At 37.0% G+C, this 19,766-nt stretch overlaps 1 protein-coding gene across 2 annotated transcripts in view; it reads right to left on the bottom strand.

The window, feature by feature from the left end:
- Positions 1-19,766, bottom strand: part of ARHGAP15 (Rho GTPase activating protein 15) — a 612,447-nt gene that overhangs the window by 213,877 nt on the left and 378,804 nt on the right. For both annotated transcript variants that reach the window (XM_077153695.1, XM_077153696.1), the window contains one exon: positions 9,477-9,575. In XM_077153695.1, the coding sequence (XP_077009810.1) occupies positions 9,477-9,575 (99 nt within the window). The remainder of the gene's footprint in view (positions 1-9,476; positions 9,576-19,766) is intronic.

Raw genomic sequence — 19,766 nt, 5'->3', positions numbered from 1 at the left:
CAAGAGATATAGACAATGATGTATATTAGTCCACGTTGCAAAATACCTTTCTTTCACTATTAACATAGTTTCCCTACCTTTCAGGTAATTCCACTACATATTCTATTTAAAGAGACTTTAGTTTCTGTCTTCCATTAGGCCAAGGAATCTTCAGTCTATAGTATTTGATTCTCTAAGGATGGATATATGGATGAATAGTTGCATAGAAATCATGGATAATATCTATCTATCCATCCATTAATCATCCATCATGACTTGAACCCCTACCATATGTCAGGTATGGTGCATAAAGCCTGAGGGACAGAGTTGAGCTAGATGAAATCTTTAGACTTAAGGACCCACACTTCTAGATGGGGAAACAGAAAAACAACCGATTAACAGTCCTATGCAATGAAGTTATTTTTGAACCCCATGGTGGGGTTCAAGAGACTGGGATGGTAGCTGTTGATACAAGTCAGAGATGATACCTTGGAGATGGTGACTCTTGTGTTACGTACAGAAGCATGAGTGTGAACTATGCAGGTGGATGGGGGAGAGAAGGTTTTCCAAGGAGAAGGAGCAGCACATTGAAGGAATAGCTGCATTTGGAAAATTTTATGTAGCTGGGGCATAGAAAGCAGCTTGTCAGGATAGGAAGCTGGCCAGGTAAGGGCATATGTTTAATTACCTTTTAAATGCGGGATAATTAGTGTGGAACGTTTTTTTCCTGAAGGCAAAGAAGAACCTTTGGAGGGTTCTAGGAGGGGGATGACACAATCCCATTTGTACTGAAGCAGTATAACTTTGGCAGCGTTGAGGAGGATGGACTGCCTGGGAATCAGAACAAAGTCAGTTCTCATCACGGAGACTATGGGAGCCCATATCAAGGCAATCGGAGGTTGAAAGGAAGGAACAGATTAAGAAGATGTTAAGAAAATGGAGATCATGAGACTTAGTGAGTGATGTTATGTGTGATGCGAGAGAAGAATCTAAGATATCTAATCTATTTCTTTTTAGGACAAGGGGGAAAATAGGTTGTAATACCATTGATTGAGTTCAGAATCAAGGGACGCAGAACAGGTTTTTTGGAGAAGATGATACATTCAGTTTGAAAATGTTAAATTTTAGGCGTCCAAGGAGAATTCAAGAACGGTATTCCTAGACTCACGTGAAGAGAGAAGACAGCTTGAGGAGCTGTCAATAGCATTTGGGAGCTGTGAGGTCATTGAAGGAATTTGAAGCTTTAGGTATGGTTGAGATCAAACTAGGAGGATGAGTAACATGGATATCAGAACCAAGAATTAAATCTAGAGGAAATGCATGGTTCACATGCTGTCCATTTATTCATCAATTATTATGAGTCTGTTATGTGCCAGGCACCATCTGAGCAGCTAAAAGTAAACCCACTGTCACTGTATGAAGAAGAACCTCATGTACTCAATGAAATATTTTAAATATTTTTTCCCCTATAAGTGATGCTTTTACCCTAAATTTTAGGGCATTCTTATTTCCTTAAAAATAGTGTGTTGTTACCTACCGGGCCCAAGATCCACTATAATATCAACAACTCTTCTAGCAGTATCATTTTGGAGCTATTTGCGTTTTTGGACAGTTAGTTTTCTTCTCAAAGTGTCCTGCCCTGTGATTTTATTTTTATTGCTTTTTTTTTTCTGAACTCAAAATAGGAAGTAACTTGAAAAGCATAAAATTAGCTAAGAAGAGATAAAGCTAGCAAAGAAAAGATTATTTTGAACCCAAGACAAGCATTTATAATGCTACAGACTGTTAGACTATAAGACAATCCCCCAAAGAATTTAAAGAAAGCTTCAATATATGAATCTTTTAAGGACATAGGCAAATTACTCTAAAATATCTTACACAGGAAAATAAGTCATATTTAATTATATAGGTCAGTGCAACTCTTTCACCTGGAATCTGTGTGACTCTTTTACTGTATGTATGTAAATAATGATTGTTTAAATTAGACACACTTCTCTGGGAAGTGTGAAAATTCCTTGAAAAAGGAAATTTTTTCTAGACATTTAAAAAAGGAACAGTATTCATTAGGAAATCATAAAAGAATGTAATGTTTTGGTGTTATTTATAACCTTCTATATTAATTTAAGACTTCTTAATTATCACAAATTGTTAAGTTCTAGGGAAATGCCTACTCAAATATAATGTATAGAGTCTTGTTCCACTAGTACAGAATGGATTATTTCATACAATAGAATGATACTCTTGTGAAAGTTCTGATTAATGTTTTTATCAGTTGGTTGACATCATGCAACAGGAATCAAATAATTTCTATTCAAAAACTACAAATCCATTTTTGAATCCTAAGGTAGCAAATATCTAAAAATCACGGTGCATTTTTATTTTTGCTCCCATTTTTTTTTTTTAATCTGAAACTTTCCAAAGGCATGTTTTTGTTTTTGCTTTTTTCAAATGTTGTAAACATTTCCTTCCAGGCTAAAACATCCTGCCAGTTTTCAGCCAAGATTATTTTTTAATGTTGAACTACTAAATTCTGAATTTAGACGTTTGTAATGGAAAAACTCCCAGACCCAGAACTCTCATTTTATAAATGACACCCACTATAGAATATTTCAGAGTTTTGCATCTTGGTATGCTGAGGAGTTGTATTATTTAAATCCTCCATCCACATCAAGAGGCTAATTTCCTAGGGTATTAATTTTGGCTCTGTTTTCTACCAATTGACTCCAAGGGAAAAGCATGTTACGAATCTCCATTTTAGAATGGGGCTGGAGTCGGGGGGTGGAGGTTGGAAATTAGACTCAGGCTTTATCTGGGAAGAGACGTTATTTGTTCCTGACCATTCTGGAGTCTGAAGTGTGGGAACATTCTCTGTCTGATTTGAAGGAAGCCACGCTGCTGCCTTTGTTAGATAGCCTTTCTGGTTATTGAACTGCACGTTTATTCCTAAGTTAATGTCTGTTATGCTAAAGCTCTCTTTTTGATAATAAGACTGTTGTGTTTTGCTAGATGTAGATAAATGCCATTAAATTTCACTAATAAGTGCAGTGAATGTACTAATAGCCCAGTCTAAAAACATAATTTGCAGGCGTTCAATGTATGCTTGCTGCTTGTGGCAAGATTTAAGTTACAAGCATTTTCTGGGGCAAAAGTAAATTTCTTTGGAACAGGGAAGCAGGTATCAGGTAACTACCGCAGAGATGGCAAACAGTTCAATAGTCTGTCTTCTCTTTATTACAGACCTCACAAGTATGCCCTTTTATCCACATTTGTTTTCTTAATTGCAAAATGCCGTTCTCCCCCCTTCTCTCCACCTTGTCATCTCTAATTTCTTTTGGTTGTCTTTTCCCAGCTTCTCTTTATACTCTTGCTGGCTGTTTCCTGTTTACTCATTTTTGATTTTGTCTTCCCTCTAGCTCTGAATGTGGCTTTCTCATAGACACAGAGGCCCCAGCATGAATGCCCCAAGAGCCAATTCCAGCTTGGACTTCGCACAGCACTCTTGCTGTCAGGAAGGTGGCTGTTGTTGGACTGTACTAAAACAAAACAACAAAACACAGAAACCCAAACGCTACTCTGGTCTTAATTTTAACTCAGAAATTAAAACCAAGGAAGATGCGCTGCAAACTTTCATGGGGCTTCTTTGCAGATCATTCCTGTTGTAAATGCATGGGATGCCTAACTCTAGGCTTGAAAAGCAAGCACTTTAAAAAAAGAAAACAACACACAGGTCAGTGCCCTTAGAAACATTTTTGTTCTGTCCACAAATATTCTCTGGGGAAAAAGAAAAAGTGCTTATCTTAAACTCTTGATTTTCTTGAGCATGTAATTTTTATCAGTTTGTTTTGCTTTTCTTCTTCTTATTTTTTTTAACTTGCTGCTTATAAGACTATCAAGCAGAAGTCTCTCTGGAACAGGATAGAATCATAAAAGTTTTCAAGACTCTCGTCACAAACTAAACAGTACAAATTGCACATTCTTCATGGAAGTATCAGCCTTTAGTGCGTGCCTGGATCCAACCATAATAGATTATCCCAAAGTGGGAAAGAATGAACAGTATAAAATTAGCAGAACTGGGAGCAGAGCTTGTCTAGTGGAGGCAATATGATCTGCACTTTAGGGGCCTGGATTCTGAGGCACTAGGAAATGACTAGGTAAAGTTTTATTGTTGCAAATGAACACTTTGTAGGGCCTGTATAGGAGGGTTGGTACACTGAGTCGTGCATTAGAAAAATCATATCGGTAACTATACAGCTTGGCATTCTTTGCATAAAAACCATACTACAATCATGCCTGTTAGTTATATGATAAATACATACATATGCATGCCTTACCTAATATGCAAATGCAACATTTATATTGTACATGCTTATGTATTTGGGTATTTTACATGTTCTGAATTTTTATGAGTTAGATAGATAGATTTCAGAGTAGGCATTTACCATAGAACAAATATGTAAAAAAAATAGTCACAACAATTAGATAAATAGATTGAGTTTACAAAGTCATGGGCTCATTAATGTGACATTCTCCTAAACATCATGTCACAGCAGAGGGATTATCAAGAAGAAATAGTTAAGGTATAATAATAATTTTAGCCATTCTTTCTCCAAGTTGCTATAATCTCCCCAAAGATAACTAATTGTTCAAAGTAAACATTCCATTCAGACCACAAAAGGAATCCATTACACAAACATATAATTCACAGTCATTTTTAGTGGGTTGTAAACAGTTTGGAATGAGCATAAAATGGGACAAAAATCAAAGTGAGCATTTTGAAATGAAAAAGTGTTTGCTACAAAAGGTCAGTCCCTTTGCTTGGCAAACTATGTAGAAAATCCTGGGAAAATGCTGATCGCACAGGCAGTGAGGGAATTTTAAAGCCAACAGCCTCCTTGTTTCTTTAAACAGACATCGGAACCTATAACTGGATCCTGTCAAACAAATGACAGCAAAAAAATATAACAGCTGCTAAGAAGTCAAGTTGAGAGATAAAGTTTTTGAGGCTAAGGACCTTCTCAGAAGTAGACTAAAGGTCTTTCTTAAATCTTTAAGCAAGGTTATGGATCCCAGGGTGGTTTTTAGGCACAAAGTCAAATATGTAACTTTGTGTATCATTCCTGTCACAGAATTTTCTGTTCCAGAAAAAAGAAAAAAGGAGAGGACAAACTTCTTGTTGATTAGCATGTGCTGAGCCATTCTGCAAAGTAGATTATACCTGGGATTGTCAAACTGGGAAGACACAATATCATTTTAAGGTTGCTAAACAGTTTGGGGTCCTATAGTCAGCCAGAGCTAGAAATCAGGGAGAAAGAAGAGTTGTCAAACTGCATTCCAAAAGTTGGATTGCCAATCCAAATAAAATTAAAGGATTAAAAAAAATCCCTATCCAGTTACAAACAGAAATACACTGTGTGCATAAAAATATGTTCAGAGTAAAAGTATGCTTACTTAATTTACTCCATTATTACATAAAAAGTCTTTAGAAAGGTACAAATCAGATATTGTTGGGTAGAAAAAGACTGATTTGCCATTTAAGGTATGTTTTGGGCATCTTAGAATGCATCTTATACTGCACTGCCACAATGCTTCAAGAAACAGCCCAGGAAATAAGACAAAATGAAGCTTCTCCTGGTCTTTTCAGCAGTTAAGTATGTATTTATTATTCCGGATTTATTGTGTCATTTTTAGGCAAACTTTTCCCTACCTTGCTTATTTTTGCAGTGGTTATAGCATGAAGATTGGCACGTGATAGGCAATCAAAAACTACCTGATGCCTGAATGCAACCCCTAGGATCTATTCCTTTATTCAAAAAATATTTATTCAGTGCTTACAATGAGCCACACAGTACAGAAGACTTCTTTCCAAATAATGGACCTCACAAAAGTCAGTTATGCGCTTTACATTAAAAAAAAAAAACCAAACGTATTGATTGAGGTCTTACTAATTATGACACCAGTTTACACAGTACACTTTGTTTAGTTCACATCTCCTTGGCCCTTGTCTCTAGGAGATACAAGCCCTGCTTTTAAGAAAAATAATTCTACATCTTTTTGTGGTCATCATAAACTATACAAAGTTTTCTACAGAGCAGTGAAAACTGGGCTTCTCACTGTTTGTATCTGCATCTCACCAGCATGACACTATAGCTCCCTCTACATGCTCCTGCCAACCAAACCTCAAAATAAAAAAAAAGTCAGATGATCTTGTGCTTTTGGTCATCTTACAAAAGATGTGTTATGGAGCATGTTGTATGATTCAATAGCAGAAATCACTTTGAAGGGGAAACATGACTTGAATTTTAAAATAGACAATTACGATATCCCATATACTCGGTCTGCGACTGCGGAGGCAAGACAAGGCAGCAGAGAATGAACCACTCGGAAGGGCTTTAAAATATAGCACACTCGTTTATAGTTTGTCCTTCAAGTTTTGCATTTATTTTCTAGGTTGAGCAGACAATAACAGAAATTACTTTAATCTAGTTATAATCGCTGGGGAGGAAAAGAACGGTCTGGTAGTTTAGAGGAATAAAGGGAAGCAAATCAAGATAAGGAAACATAGTAAACAAGGCATTTGCTAAATTGGTTTACGTTTGGCTCACTAATAGATCTTCTCCTAAGCATGTCCAAGGGATGCAAAACTTAAAACATAACTACCACCACCTTACCCAAAGATGACTAAAGAAAGCTTCTCATGCCAAGTATTGGGTAGGATTTCCCTGGGGAAACTATAGAAGCATGAGCAATTTGGTTCTGTCAAGTGCAAGCAGGTAAAATTAACTAACGAGCAAATGAACGCACACACGAGCTACTGAGATCAGCATTCCTGATATTGCATTTTTAAAATGTTTTGTTATTATTATTTTTTTGCATGGGCAGCCACCGGGAAATGAACCCGGATCTCCGGCGTGGTAGGTGAGAGCTCTGCCACCGCACCACCGTCGCCCCTGATGCGCATTTTAAATCAAGCAGGCAAGAAACATTTTTTTAAATACAGCTACAGTTTATAAATGATTTTTTTTTTAAGGTGGGGTAAACTCATCTCCAGGAACCAACAGCAGGAAGGAAAATCTTTTCATAACACCCAGTGTCCCACTTTACTAAGTATGGAGGCCATTTTCCTAAGACTGTGAGAGTAAACACACAGTTTTCATTAAATATGCCTTTCCCATAACTGGTCCATAAGCATTTCCCACGACTCTGCAGTTGAGCATCTTGGCTGGAAGAGGATCTGGCCATTAAGAAGGAGCCTTCAGATATGCTGAGTCCCAGCTGCACTGAGAGACTTGGCACCTTTATATATGCTACTTCCTAATACCAACCTCAGCATAAAATGTCATCAGAAGCCTGCATAAACATTGGACTTAGAGTCACATAAATTATTTCTGTCCTGAGGTGCTTGATGCCAGAATTTAGTAAAAACAACACTTTGAGTAAATAGAATTGGCGTATAAATGTAAGAAAATTAATCCTAGAAAATGATCATAGAAAAATATAATCAAAAGTACACACTTGTAAATCTTGCAATGATGTGAGAGGTTTATCTTGCACCTCTGAGTTTTTATTGAACATTTCCATAGAGTTCCTTTAAGCTGATGCTGCCAAAGTACTCTGAATTATCAGTAGCTCTGTAGAATTGTAAAGTCTTTGAGTTTCATTAAAATGCGTAGGAATTATTTTAATAATCATACGTGTGATTAGTGCCTGTTTAAGCTGGATCTACACATTCATTTCAAGAGTAAACATTGGGACAGTGAAATATAATGCCAGATACGATTGCTCCTGTCAGCAAAAGCGTGGTCTTATTTTATTAAAACTAGCAAACAAAATGTCATCAACAAAAGATACAGTTTCTATTTATAGGCATTTCCTACTCTACAATATTATATATTTGCACACTGCAGGGCTGGATCTAGCAGGGTTTCTCGTTTTGCCTAGGGTATGTGCAGAGAGGAATGGAGCTCTTCTTTATAAATGCAGACTTCTTATTATGTACAGCTTTCCCAAAAGTCCTATTTGGATTTTTGGTCTAATACAACCATGCTGAGTATTTATGAGTGAATCTTCGGTGAATGAAGATTTCCTGGAAATGATGATAATCTAGCTATTGGCAATAATAGTATTATAACATTTTCAGTGATCCATTTTGGCTTTAAGCCCTTATTAAATAATATTTATTCCTAAAATATGTACTTATAAAATTAAATGAGACTGGACCATGCAATAAAAACACATTTCTCTCTAAATTCCAATTGACTTGATTCCTCATAGAAACCTCTCTTTCTGCATTTACTGTTTTCTACTCTTCATATTCTCAGTTTTCTCTTTGATGTGCTGATAGGTTTTACCCCAAAGCCACTCTCTATATCCACTCTCCCTACTCACTCTTTCCCTTCTTGTTATTCTCTCATTCCCTACTGATATGGGACTAACAGGATCCCAAGGCTGTCCTTACACTATAATTAAAGTATGAATTTCCAGGAGTTGGAAATTGCAGGCCATTTTTATTATGCTTCTATAATAAAGCCAGGTAACACTGAGAGAATTAAAATGGCTTTTTCCTAGCAGATAACTTGGTGATGATTTTTTCCCCCTTGGTTCTATTGTCTTAAGAGTCTGGGAGCTGAAAATGGGAATAGGTTCACCAATCCTGTTTCTGAAAACACCTCTATCTTTTACATGATATATATTTCCCTAGATCCTGGGGATATGTTGTAAACATATAACAGATGGTGATGAAGCTTCAAATTTTTATATAATACATTTTTTAAGATTCTGCATCTACTGTATATATATATATATATCTTCCAGGGAAAATGACCTTGAATGAATGAAGTCATAGTTTGAAGGAGAAACACCCCCAAAATAGACTCTCTTAGAAAGGATGTGTCAATTGGGTTTTGTCTTGCCCTCTTAAGTAAGATGAAATAATTTTAGATGAAAAACAGAATATTGAAATAGAGGAATCATAGGTCATCCATCTTAACTCTGAAAGTGTGTCTGTTAATTATTCCAGGAAAACAACATAGCCGTGTTCTGTACTGAGCAGAAACATGTGGAAGATGGAATATCACTGTTTGCAAGTAGGATTGCTATTTGCTTCACTTGGGTAATGTTGGGGGCTTACCAAAAAATGTTCTGGCACACAATCTACTAGCATGAATGTGAGGAGGGTTCTAACACTGTGAGTGCTGATGTTTTATGAATGTTTTATCACTGGCTTGAAAACAAGAAGTTTGCAATTGAATCAACAGCATGTCAAGCAGACAAAATATTAAAAAAAAAAAAAAAGAAAAAACAGAACAATCATGAGAATTACTAATGTCCCTATTATAAAAACAAACTGACATTAATAAGAAACTTGATCCTCTTAGCCGATTAAAGTCAAGCTTTAATTGCATGGCTTCCCAGACAAATCAAGGGGCACTGTTAACTTGTGCATTGGTGGTTGAGAGGATGCAATAATGGGGGAAACTGCTGCATATTCAGTTACTCACCCCTTTTTTCTACAGCTTCAATGCATTGCTTTACAAACCACGGAACTGTGGAATTTTCACGTTCACACACTGTGTGCAGATGAGAGCCAAAAATTTGATCTGCAAAAGAAACAAAGATAAGCGTCATTAAAATCCAAGCTTGTCTTGTTCTTTAATTCGATTCTGTTTCTGTATCCACTGAAAGATGAAATTTTCATCTTGCACAAGAATTGATTTTTTGCTTTAATTTAAAGTGTCTATTGCAGATCCTCCCTCCTTTAGGGAACAGGACCCTGGCCCCAGAATAGGAAAACTGATGCTCTGCCATTGATTAGGCGGGATGACTGAGTAAGTTATAGTCTCTTTGGGCCTTAAATTTGTCATCTACAAAATAATGACAAGGAATTAAGAAAATTCCTGCAAAATTATTGGTCTCATGGTCTTCAGTATCTTGAGTATTTCAGAAGTTTTACAGTGTTCATCAAAATTATTATTTTATCAAGTGTATTTTGGATATTCATTGTCTAGCTCAATGATATTTGAAAAGGCATATTCCAGGAGACTTACTCTGAAGTGAGTTACTTAAGATTCCTCTGGCCTTGAATGCCCTTCCTTTTCACTATTCTAAGTATCACATTTCCTTTAAGCCTCCGCTCAGATCACACTTTCTCTAAAAAATCTTTCCTTTCTCTCTCAGCTTTGTGTTCTTTGGAATACCAGTACCTTAGGATGTTAATAGATGATTCAGGAAAAAGGACACTGTGATCAAATAGTTTTAGCAACATCAGGCCAAACTAAGTTAAACAGGGTTCTTTGATGTGTATTTATTTTTAGAGCCTGTAATATGCCAAAGTGCACCATGATTCACCATATAAGGGTGGAAGATGCACTCTTTCCCAAACTTATTTGAGGAAGATCCTTTTATTTCAAAGAGCATCTCTCCAGATTTCTGAGAACACACTCTGTGAAATCTCAGCCTTGCTCTTTCATTTGTACCATGTCTATGTTACCTTGCATTGCGGATGTATAATGCATGGAATATATTCTCTTAAAGCAGATTTTGAGTGCCTGAACCATCTCTGTCTTCTTAAAGTCACTAGTGATTAGCACAGACTCTGGCCCAGAGTATTCATTCACCCATAAATGTTTGTTACTAATAATGAAACAAAATTTTCATGGGATCAAAGTCTTCCCATCTTGCTCAGAATGAAATAAAATACCTTATTGTGACTGATAAGACAGTTCATGATTGGTCCCTCCACCAATTAACTGATTTCATTTCCTTCTTCTGTCCCCTTACCCACCTTGTCCTCCTGTTGTCCCCCTGCCCATAGTTCTGTTTCTCATCCATGAGAAGCATATTTCCATCCTGGGGCTTTGCCCTTATTAGAGTTTTGCATGGAACTCTTTCACCCAAGTCCATTGATCAAATGTCACCTCCCTATTGGAGCCTATCTGCATGTCCCCTTCCCTGCTTGATTTTTCTTATAGCAATTATCTCCACCTGTCTATTAGATTGATGCATTTTCTGGTTATTTTCCTTATTTAAAATACACAGTCCAGTAGAATAAGGGCTATACATATTTTCTGTATAACTGGGTCCGCTGTGCCTAGAAGTATTTGGCACATACTAGATGTTTAGAAAACCCTTGTTGAATGATTGGCTGCAAGTCATTGTCCTAACCAAGACTGGAGGTGCTAAATAATTTTATTTTTAATTAGCAGAAGTGGAGAGAGTAGGAATGCAATGCAGTATAATAGAGTGCTAAGTGACATTATTACAATGAAAATTAAAATGAGGGATACTGAGATTTCAAGGAGGTAATGATGTACATCCATTTTTTTAAAGGTAAAGCTTGAATTCATGACAGTTTAGCAAGAAAGGATGCATTTAAGACTGAAGCACTATCAATAATGCATTCCAAGATGGAAATTTGTATTTTTTATCTAAGAGGCAGAAAGAAGATAAGATCAATTGAAACCACATGGAAAAAATGTAAAGAAGTGGGAACTAATCATGGGTATATGCCATGAATACTTGATCAAGTAAAAAGGATTTGTTCAAAAACACAGAAAGAGTGATGCAAATATTCTTCCAGAAAAAAGTAACAGAAGTTCACATGGAATGGTTTAAATTGGCTAGAAATTATAATCAGGAAGAATTGATGCAAAATATAAAACTCTTTAATGGAAATCACAATTCAAATAAATTTCACAGATATTCATCAAGTATCTCCTATTTTCACACACTGAGGTATGCATATCAGGCTATACAAGAAATATCAAGATGGTTATAATCTTGTAGAGATATTCAAATAACACACAAAACTAAATATAGCAAGAAAGGATGGTAAAAGGTAAAGAATGATAAGGAAGTTTCAATAAAAGAAAGTGGTCATTTAGTGTAGGTCACTTTGTGCCATTTAGTGCAGATATGTGTGCATGTGTGTGTGCACATGTGCACTTGTGTATAGTGAGAGAGAAGGAAGAAAGAGAACAAGGAGTTTGTGACATGGGGATCATTCGAGAAAAGTAGGTTCCTGAATCAAGTGAAGATCGGAGAGAATTTTTTTAACAGCTTGAGATAGTGGTGAAGACGTACTAGGGCATTCGTGTTTACATTCACTCAACTATTTGCAAAAGAAAAGTTTCAGTGCCTACTGTGTATCAGGAACTAGTAAAGGCACTTGTAATATAATAACCAAGACTTATTATGTATGCTCTAAAAGTTTTCATGTTGAGTGGGGGCATCATACACATAAACAGGAAAGAATATGTTATCGTGAAATGTGCTATAACTGGGGAAGCACAGATGCACCCTTCTTGAGGCATCAGAGCAGCACTGAATGTCCATGGAAGTCTGCCCAGAGAAGAACTGAATCCTCATGGATGAGTAAGACTTAAATTGGACAGGGACACTAGAGGGACAGAAAGGCACTTTGGAAAGATGGGGAACAAATAAATTCATTAATGATGGTAAAAAAAAAAAAAAGGACACAAAATAAACAAATTCCTCGATCTTAAGAAGAATGGAGGGAAGAATGGGATATATTGGGGTAAGCATTCACCCTTTCTGATTTTATGAAATCTTACTGTATTAAGATTTAAAAGATGAAGACTGTATTATGAAGGGTCCTAAACTGCAAGTCAGGGAGATTAAGTTATTTAAGAGTGTGTGGCTACCATTGGTTTCCTACACATAAAAGCCATTCCCCTCTCAACTCCTTTCTTGTTTTCAAAATCTACGTACAAGATAGAACTTCATATTTACTTCTTCTGTCTCCCTTGAAGGTTGACCAGATGACTAATTCTGGTCAGTGCAATATAAATGGAAGTCATTAGGGAAAAATAAAAGGGGAGACTTTTTTCACTGATAAAAGGAGAACATCGTTCTCTTTCCTTCTGCTTTGAACATCACTGTGTGATGATGTGATGCCTGGAGCCACTGCAGCAATTCTGTTACTGTGAGATAACAAGATTGAGAACAAAACCTCACATACTACAAAAAGACTGAGATTTTGATGACGCTGTTTAACTTCTGAACCAACTCTGAAATACTTCCTCTAGATATGAAAATACAACTTATCTTTAACTGTTGTATTTCATTACCTGTGGCCAAAAGCCTCTTAATAAATATGGTTAGAAATTAGGAAGTCTTTGTGGTTTTTCTATGCACACATAGAAAATCATATTGTAATTTTGCTCGAGGAGGTTTACTTAGGGGCACTTTATAAAGCAAATTGGGAGAGGTAAGATAGTAGGAAATACTACACAAGGAGAATAGTTAAGAGGCTATTGTGATTGCTTAGGCATGACCTTATGAAAGCAGGAATCAGAATAAAGGTGTGGTAAATTTAATCATTGTTCACAATTCTTTCATCTTTTCTTACATTGATTTATACACTCACCTCCTTTACCATGTGAGTATGCAGTACCACCTGTTCAATTGGGTGACATTTATTTCTCCATCTCAATGATAGTAGACCATATGACTTGCTTTGGACAATGGAATGTGAGTTAGAAGTGACAGGTGTCAGTTCCAGGCTCAGGCCTTAAGAAGCACTGCGGATTTCTACTCCCTGCTCTTTCTCTGCCTTTGCCAGGGGAAGAGATTCCCTTGGGTACTTGCAACTCCCTTGGCCTAGGATATAGAATAAATACATACCCAGACCTGAGGCTGATATTCAGAGAAGGGCCAAGTCCAGTCAGATCTAAGCTTAAAGCCCAGCATCTATTCTATCCTCTGGTAAAAGCATCCTGACTTTCCTTTGTGGCTGATACCATCCCCATTTTGCTGCCATTTGCTTTAGGAAGGGCCAACCCCACTGCATTCAGTTCCAGGACTGAACACACATTTCACCTCCTTGGCCACAGTAAATGGTTCCGCCATGAACAGTGGCCCAAGGGACTCTGATAGAGTAAATCCTGAGACTCTTCTGATGGTACTGGGAAAGACAATACTTCTTTCTACAGAAGTGGGTAAAGTATGAGGATATGAATCACAGCTTCCAAAAGCCATTTTGCCACCTTATGGAAAGACATACCCAAGGATTAAGCCAACATAGAAGAAAACAGAGCTGAGCAATAGAGGACATCGAAACTTGATGGAACTTTTTGTGTCCTCGGATTCAGTCATGCTTGAAGCTATTTGTCCTTCAGCCTTTTCAATAAAGTAATGCAATAAGTTCCATTCTTACTTTTGCAGTTTGTACACATTTCTATCAATTACAACTGAAAGAAGCTTGACTACAACATTAGCCTTCAGCTTAAGATGGATGATATAACATGGAGGAAATGATGATGCACATGATGTGACTTCGCAAACAGAAAAGCCTTATGTAAAGAAAGGAAATCCTAGAGGTTAAGCTAAAATGTAATTGCCAAGCTTTGCAATTGTAGCCTTGCCACCTATCTGTAAATCTGATATAGTCCAGGGTTTGATAGACCTAAGGGGACCATTAAACTATGGGAATGTGTTTGACCCACAGAAATCTTTTATCATAAAATAAAATAGGAAAGCAGGAGGAGAAGAGAAGGTATTCTAGCATTAATGAACTAGATTTTATCCCCTAAACTTCCATGCTTGCTGTCCTGGTACAACAGTACGACTTAGTTCTGCATCCCCCTTCTTTATGCTATTCTGAAAAAGGGAGCAGTTCCCAAAACCCTGAGCTCCTTACTCCCCACTTATACTCCCATGTGGGGGCCCACTGGTGATCCTTTCTTCCTCTTGTAACAACTTTTAATTTAGAAAACACCTTTTTCTGGGGGGGGGTGCAATACTTTTGGAATCCTTTGCAAATGCCTAGGGCCGTGGCTAGTAGGATTATTACATCTTCTTTCTACCATTTTGGTACTTAAACTAGGGGTGGCAGGCAATACTTTGGTTGGAGGAAATCCATTTTGTGCAATTTTTCTTTGAAAGCATCTTTTGGTGAAAAAGCCAAATAGACTTTCCACACAAATGTACTTATAAATCATGTTGTTTACATAATGAATTAGAGTTTAACTAGGGAATAGTGGTTTTTAATCTTTAAGCTCTCAAACTTTTGACCGATTTAGTTAGTTCATCAGTACAACCAGGTTAAGTCACCCAGATTACAAATTAGCTTCACCCTCCCTCATCTCTGCTATATATTTTTTGACAAATTAGAGAAAGAACATCCAGTAATGGGATCTTTGTCAGTTATATTCCAAATGAATCAAAACTATGAGGAAAACTACTCAATAGAGGCAGTTAAATGTTCAAATAATGTGACGGTGTTATCATCATTTACCCAGGGAGACAGTCTCCACATGCTTTTCAAAATGATGTTATTCTGCTTTCAGGACAGAGGCCATTGCAGCTACTCTAGTAAATTTTAAAAAGGAAAAACAAAACACAGAACTATATATATATGTAAGGAATACAGAGGGGAACAGAGAATAGTAACAGCAAACCAAACTGCTCACGCACACATAGACACACACACACACACACACACACACACATCATTCAATTATCTTGGTCATGAGGCATTTTGGTTAAGGTGTGTGGTTGCAAGCAATAGAAAATAACAACGGCAGCAACACTGTGGCTATCTTAAGTATAGAAGAATTTGTCTAAAGGATATTGAGGTGTAGAGAATGGCAGGTACTCAAAGAATTCACTGGAGGCTGGGGGACCAGTCTTGGGAATGTTTAGGAACCAAAATGATTGGAAAATCCAGGAAATAAAAAGAAGGAAATACAGCAACTCTCTTGCCACCAATAGCTGGGTCAGGATGCTATTTTTCATTGCCACCCCCACCACCGGCACTATCATAATGACTTCTAGTTGTCAATTTCTCAGTGTTTGAAATTCCAAGAAAGTGTGTCCAGTTGGTTGAGCATATGTCATAAAACACTGGGGTAGAGAGAGGGAAAATATAGTTTCCATTATGGGCAGTATCCATTTGGAACTTTTCTCCCACCAAAATGCCATGCATACAGGCGGATCACTTCCCAACAAGTTGCTCTAAGGGAGGGGCAGGAAACACTGGAAGGCAAAAATAATGTTCTCAACATGGGTAATTTCAGCAGTATAGCTGAATTTAGCCTTTGATTTTACCCTATAAGTGACATTTGGTTTCCTTTTGAGAGTATGTTTCCAGACCAAAAGTTTTAGATTCCTTATCAAGGAATTCTGTTTCCACTCTTACCTTTTATATTTTCTCTAGTTCCATCCTCCCCACCTTTTCTTCTTCTATAAAGTACATACCATATGGAACCCCCGTCATATAACTTTCCCAAAGCTTTACTGAAAATGTTTGGATAAATGGGTGATTTAAGTTAATACTATAGTTCACTGGATGGTTGATGACAATTTTAAATTAAGATACAGCAAAATGTCCCTAATACTAAAAAAATCTATGGAATTTAACCTATCTTAAGGGCTTCAGAAGGTACTGTACGATCTTACTATTCTTCAGTGCTTTGATTAAAAATATTAGCTACTAGGTAGAGGGTAGTTCAGTGGTGGAATTCCCGCCTGCCATGAGGGAGACCCAGCCCATGTACTTCCCCCAAACAAACAAACAAACGAAAAACCAAACGAAAACAAAAATTCAATAAATGGTGCTGCAATAAGGGGATACACACATGGAAAAAGAATGAAATGTTGACCCCTGCCATATAGCATACAAAGAAAAAAATATATTACTATTGCCTTTTGGTACCTAGATATCAAAAATCGGGCTGATTCTATACTTAGTCTCTAAAATGCAGTGGAAGAAATTCTCTCTTTTTGCCTTATTTACTTGTGTGTGTATGTTTTTTCTTATAAGAGGCAAGTACAGGAAAAAGCTTAATTATTTTAACTTTTAAGTAGTTTGGAATCTAAATAAATAGGAGTCACCAAATATGCACACTTCTGTGTGTAATTTCCCTCCACATGTTTATTCACATTTTTGCATCTCAGCAAACCTAAAAGATTTTGAAGTGGATAAGGACATTGCCTCCTAGTAAAGAGTGGTCTGGAGGAGACTGGTCTAGAAGACATGGAGAAGATCTCCCCAAACAATGATAGGCTGAGGTTTGCAGCTTCCCAGCAAAGTAGGACAGATGGCTGCAGGGAGAACATCCACTGCCAACAGCAGCTCAAAGATGAGTTTAGTGCTAGGCCAGGTGCCACCCTAATAGTATGACAGAATTCTTCCCTGGTTACTTCCGTTTCCTTTCTCTCCTCTTTTCAGGCTTCTAGCAATCTCAATCCTTCACAGTTTCACCTTCAACCCCAAACAGTGCATCTGTCAAATGCCTTTTGGCCCCTTGCTTTTCAGGTCCCAAACTCTCATGGGAAATAGAGATCAACTCAGTGTTGATCTGTTAAATGCAGTGGACATTTTGTTGGGTCCATGAGACAGGAAGAAATATGCTTCTTAAATGAACAGGTTATTAACCAAAATGGAACAATAAGCATGATTTTTTTTGTGTTTGTCTACTCTAGGCAGTAACTTTGTCCTGTACTTCTCCCCGACATTTGAGTAGAGACTGGATGAAATGGAGTAAGTCATGCAGGGACAGGTGAGAGAGTACACAATCAGAGGGGCAGCTTGTGTATAGGCTGAAGGGAGGAAGCTGGGTGCAGGAGAGGAGCAGCCAGAAAACCAATGTGGCTGGAGTTGAGTGTCCCAGAGGAAATAGGGTTGGAGATGAAGTAAAAAAGGTAACCTGCTACACCAGATAGGGCCCCATAGGTCACAGGAAGGACATTCAATTTTATTCTAAGTAATTGGAGATTACTAAGCATGGGAGTAAGATGTGTGATTTATATTTTAGATGATTTTTCTAGTTGTTGTGTGGAGACTAGGTTTAAAGGGCTCAAGAAGAAAAGCAGAAAGACCAGCTTGAAGCTAGTGAAATATTCCAGGGAATGATAATAGTGGTTAGCTTAGAGTGAGAGCAGTGGAAGGGACTAAAAGTGGTTGGGTTTAGGATATATATTTTTAAATTTAATTTAATTTTATTTTTGCATGGACAGGCACTGGGAATAGGATATAATTTTAAGGTAGGTTTGTTGATAAGAGAAAAAGATACAGAGCAGAATGGACGTAGGTGCTGGTTGGCAAATGGTGGCAGTATTTCCTGAGATAGAGAATATGTGGGGGCAGGGAATTGTGAGCTTAGAGTTACATTATATAAGTTTGAGATGCCAGACATTCAAGGAGACATCAGACATTTTGGATATGAAGTTTGAGGTTGAAGCCTTATCTCTGGATAGAATCAGCATAGAGATGACATTTTCAGCCACGGAATATTCCAATAATTCCAACAGTCTGAACACGAGCATGCATAGAGAAGGAAAGAAGTCCAAGGGTTCTACATAGGAGTAGCCAAGATCAGGATTAACCAAAAGAATACCTCCTGATACAAGAATTTCAACAAGAAGGAATAGGAAATGGTAAATAAATAATAATTCTGATACCACTGAAAGATTTTATGTCCTGCTTCCTTTCCTTCCTCACCTCTTTCTAGGCAGTAACTTCCCTGGGAGCAGAAAGTTGAGTAAGCTGGTCTCTAGTCTACTAGGTAGAGCTCACAGTCAAGTTGGGAGAAAATGAAATAATCAAATATTAAAATTATAGCTTTGGGATAAAAAAGAGGGGAGAACTAATTCAGAGTGAGGAAGTCAAGAATGGCTGCATGGAGGGACAACTTTGAGTTGGAAAAGTCAAAATGAGTAGATGTTTCCTAGATAGCGGGAGTTGGGTAAGAATATTCAACGTGAAGGAAGCTGTTGACTTAGTAGACCAGGATAAATGCAGTTTCATACGTTTGCATTTGGACTTATGCATTGTATTATATTACATGTTCTTCTGGCTGCCAAATGAATGAATGAACAGATAAAAACAATTTATAAAAGAACATAATTTTTTTCAAGAAATGTGACATGACCACCTGAGTATAAGGAAACTATATTTCAGCTTAGTTTACTTTAGTGCATTTCTGATATGCCAAATTTTATTTAGCAAAAGACTGATTATAAACATTTTAGGCCTTCACTTCACTGGAATAATAGAGGGGGCCAGCAAAGGAAGGGGATATAATTGATAGATATCAAATTTTGCCACCTTATCCCATATTTGTTAACTCATCCTATATTTGTATACTCATTATACTCCTAAAATAGAAACCTGTCCACTGAATTCAATTGCTCAATCACATAATTTACTATAATTACTTTCAAGTTGAAACTTTTTTTATCAATTAGGTTATATAGGTACTTGACTAGGTAGGAACTTCACTGGCAGTTAAGACTAGTATAAAATCAGTACTTTTATTTGCATTTGAGTGGCAAGTCTGAGGGGAAAATTTAATAATAACATTTATTCAGATAAGTGATTGAACTAATTGTGAATGATTTAGTTTATCTTTTTATCCCAGCTATTATGGACTAAAACTGGAAATGTTCTTCTCTGATTGATCAGTGCTGAAAGAATATTTTCTGAAAAGATGTTTCGATTCACACCAGATTTGAGTAAAACATAAGAGTGAAGATTGTATTTTTCCCAGAATCAGCATAGATTTCTTAGACTCCCAGGTGATAAGATTCCAATTTATTTGCATGAATGTATAGTTCAATAAGAAAAGACTCAAATTTAGTTGGAGTAAAACTGTTTAATGATTTCAAATATTACTTGTAATATATTAATAGAATAAGTCTGAATATCTATAATGGAGTCTCTTTCATTTGGGTCTTAAGGGTGTTCTCATACCCACTAACGCTGAGTGCTAGGTACACCCTGAAGTACCTGAGAGGGAAAGCACTTTACGTTAAAAGCACTTTCTCTT

The sequence above is a fragment of the Tamandua tetradactyla genome, chromosome 3, assembly GCF_023851605.1.
Source record: "Tamandua tetradactyla isolate mTamTet1 chromosome 3, mTamTet1.pri, whole genome shotgun sequence".
Lineage (NCBI taxonomy): Eukaryota > Metazoa > Chordata > Mammalia > Pilosa > Myrmecophagidae > Tamandua > Tamandua tetradactyla.
This window is presented reverse-complemented; position numbering and strand designations above follow the sequence as displayed.